Source organism: Silene latifolia, chromosome X, assembly GCF_048544455.1.
Source record: "Silene latifolia isolate original U9 population chromosome X, ASM4854445v1, whole genome shotgun sequence".
Classification (NCBI taxonomy): Eukaryota; Viridiplantae; Streptophyta; class Magnoliopsida; order Caryophyllales; family Caryophyllaceae; genus Silene; species Silene latifolia.
Genome location: NC_133537.1, coordinates 13,218,260 through 13,221,393, shown reverse-complemented (window position 1 = coordinate 13,221,393; position 3,134 = coordinate 13,218,260). Strand labels below are relative to the sequence as shown.

Sequence of the window (3,134 nt, the reverse complement as noted above, 5' to 3'; positions counted from 1 at the left end):
CTCGATAATTTTGTTAATAGAGCACGAGAACTTTGTAACAAATCTCCACAACACTTAATAAATTGTATATACAACCGGTTGTTAATACATTAACTACATTAATATCTCTTATTTTGCATTGATAAAAATTCTGTTGAGACGGTGAAAATATTAATTAATTACTTTTTTCTTCATTCATCAAATATATATATCAGAATTTTTTTTTCTTTTTTGATACAATTTACAATTGTAAATTGTAAATTAAATTAAGAACCAAGAACTAATTAATATCAGAAGATGTGTACACAATAATAGGACTCCTAACATTATGAACTCCGTCGGTCCAAACAAGAGAAGCTGACACAAATGATTTCAATGGATTCGCGGTCCCAAATGATTTCAATGGAAGTCCCTTCCCAACAACACTCACATTAAAACACTTGATCTCCTTCAACAACCCGAAAGTCAAAGTACTCGGGTCAACTGTAATCTGAACCTTATCCGACACAGACGTAATTTTAGCCGTATAGGTTGAATTTGCAGCTCCGACATTAGTGACACATCTGTTAAATTTTAGACTGAACGGGTCTTCAGCTTTGACTAGTGCGGAATATGAAGGGTAGTTAACGTCGTTTGGTGACGACTGTGTAAGACTTTGCGGGCATGTGGCGTTGAGGTTACCCGTAAATGCGACAATTTTGCCCGTGTCATAACCTAACCTACACATGAATGGGATGTAATCGTTAACAGTAGAGTCGTAAACAAGTCCAGGATCTGTTGCCTTGGCCGGGTTCACATGCCCTGATCCGTAACCAAAATCCGCGTCTTTGCTCTTTGATGCATTCATTGGGTTCGCTGTACATTGAAAAAATAACAAGTCTCGTGTAAGACGATATGACAGTAACTTATTGTTAGACTGAAGTCGCTAAACAACAGTCAAAGTATAAGACTTAATTTGTTACCTGTAGTCATTAGTGAAGACTTAATTGCGGCCGGAGACCAGTCAGGATGCACTGATTTAACAAAAGCAGCTGCACCAGAGACATGAGGGCAAGCCATGGAGGTTCCGGATAAGATATCGGTGTTCACCATTCGAGTATCTTCAGGAAAATCACCAGATGGAATGCCTGCAGGAGAATAAGCAGCCAAAATGTCGACTCCTGGTGCACTGATATCAGGCTATAACACAAACATCACCGCCAACAAATTATAAAGTTTAATAATTATGAATTAATTACGCGATGAATAAATGGAAGTCGAATCAAGTAACAAACCTTTAGAATATCTGGTGCGATTGTATTAGGTCCTCTCGAAGAAAATTCAGCAAGAACAGGAGCGGTCGTGTCCTTCCTGGTTTCGCTTTTCAGAATAGTTCCCTTAGGATCTCTGCATTAATACCGGAAATTGATGTGATTTAGTCTCAATTGATCAAGCTCTAATTCACGACGAAAACTATTCATACTTGGTGGAGTTAAGGTAGGATTTGAGTGCTGCAAAATCAGTCTTGCTGAGAGATGCAGCAGGCAAAGGATAAGCATAAGAGGTGGTCTCCGAGCTAGTCGGTGCCAGGATACCAAGAGCATCCGCCCTGAAAGCCGCTGAATATGGTCGTGGTTGTGAATCATCGCACACGATTATTTTCCCCTTCACCAGGCTTGTATCTAGACAGTCTTCAAAGCACAACCTGAATAAATTTAATTTAATATAACAATACAATGGTTAAGACTTACAACAGTACAAAAACGCGACAATTGGAAATGAAAGGGGGGATGAAGATTACGTTGCATTAGCTTCATCACATGTACTTGTTACGGCTTTCCCGTAAATCAGAGGGAATTCTGTTCCATTTAATGTGAATGTGTTTATAGTATTTCCCTGTATTGCAGGCCCAAAAGTTAGTATCAATTAAAACAGGTACAAAAAACATGAGTCATCATATGAAAACGCGATAAAATCCAAAATGAAATTACAAAGTGAAGAAAAGAGGACATACAATCAATGTCTGTCCATTGCCAAGAATAACCCTGTCGATAATTTGTCGATCAGTAGTACTAGCAGCAACCGAGAAAAGCCAGGGTGCAACACTACCTGTAGGACCATTACCCTCTCCATCATTTCCTGCAGAATGTACAGTTAATACACCTTTTTCCATAGCATGTAATGCCCCTATCGCGATAGTATCTGCCTCAAGCTTCAACGGGTTTCCTCCAATGGAGATGCTAATAAGGTCAACTCCATCAGCAATTGCATCATCGAAAGCTGCTAGAATTTTTGAGTCTGCGCATTCTGTGAAATTACACACTTTGTATACTGCAATTCTAGCTGATGGTACTCCTCCTCTTGCTGTACCTTCGGCTACCCCTAAAAAGCTTTCGTTGTTTACGATTCTCCCTGCTGCTGTTGCTGCTGTGTGGCTTCCATGGCCATCATCGTCTCTTGCAGTTAATTCTAGGTCTTCGGATAACCCTGCCGATACATCTGATTCAATGTATGCCCTTGCGCCTATTATTTTCCTGCAATGTCATGATTTTAATTAGTTAGCGAGTTAAAAGAACTGCCAATCTTCTGTTTTATAAGGCGGTTTTACAGTAACATACTCCGTATGTTTTACAGTACAAATACTTACTTGTTGCAGGTGAAATTTTTCCCACCGTCACATGCACCTTTCCATTTTGTAGGAATAGGTCCTAAGCCAATGTCGTTAAAACTAGGGGATTCCGGCCAAATTCCGGTGTCGATAACACCGATAATAACGTCGCTTTCGGCAGCTTGCTGTTCAGGACTTGGTGGTGGAACTCCCAGAAAATCCCATGATCTTGTTGTTTGAAGTTGTAGTGTTCGGCTGGGAAATACCGACACCACTTCATTCATACCTACCATTTTCTCCATGAGTTAGTCTTTTGTAAAACTGTTTTACGCTAATAGTATAATGTAACACGGGATCTTAATATAACTCTGTTAGTAATATATGTAGGGGACCATAACTTAATGGGCATGCATAAAGGTGTGAGAGAGAGGCTGATATCGAGATTGGGCGCCCTATCACCGATTCACTGACTACCGCAAGTCCAATATTAAGTCCAATATTAAGTATCACCGATTCACTGACTACCGCCCGATGACGCTATCTCATTTCCTTTTATAATTGATTACGT

At 39.8% G+C, this 3,134-nt stretch overlaps 1 protein-coding gene across 1 annotated transcript; it reads right to left on the bottom strand.

Annotated features, from left to right (window-relative positions):
* Window positions 1-259: 259 nt before the first annotated feature.
* On the bottom strand, window positions 260-2,919 carry LOC141616898 (subtilisin-like protease SBT4.3). Its single transcript, XM_074434057.1, has 7 exons — window positions 2,606-2,919; window positions 1,973-2,492; window positions 1,760-1,854; window positions 1,442-1,663; window positions 1,254-1,365; window positions 942-1,158; window positions 260-834 (listed from the first exon to the last, which is right to left on the bottom strand). The coding sequence occupies exons 1-7, from the start codon at window positions 2,866-2,868 to the stop codon at window positions 260-262; spliced, it is 2,004 nt and encodes a 667-aa protein (XP_074290158.1). The 5' UTR covers window positions 2,869-2,919.
* Window positions 2,920-3,134: the final 215 nt, after the last annotated feature.

Coding starts and splice junctions, on each gene's coding strand:
- LOC141616898 (XM_074434057.1), bottom strand. CDS start 2,868: ATGGAGAAAATGGTAGGTATGAATGAAGTGGTGTCGGTATTTCCCAGC. Junction 1,855..1,972: donor GCAATGGACAGACATTGATT/GTATGTCCTCTT, acceptor CCTGCAATACAG/GGAAATACTATAAACACATT. Junction 835..941: donor GTCTTCACTAATGACTACAG/GTAACAAATTAA, acceptor TTCAATGTACAG/CGAACCCAATGAATGCATCA.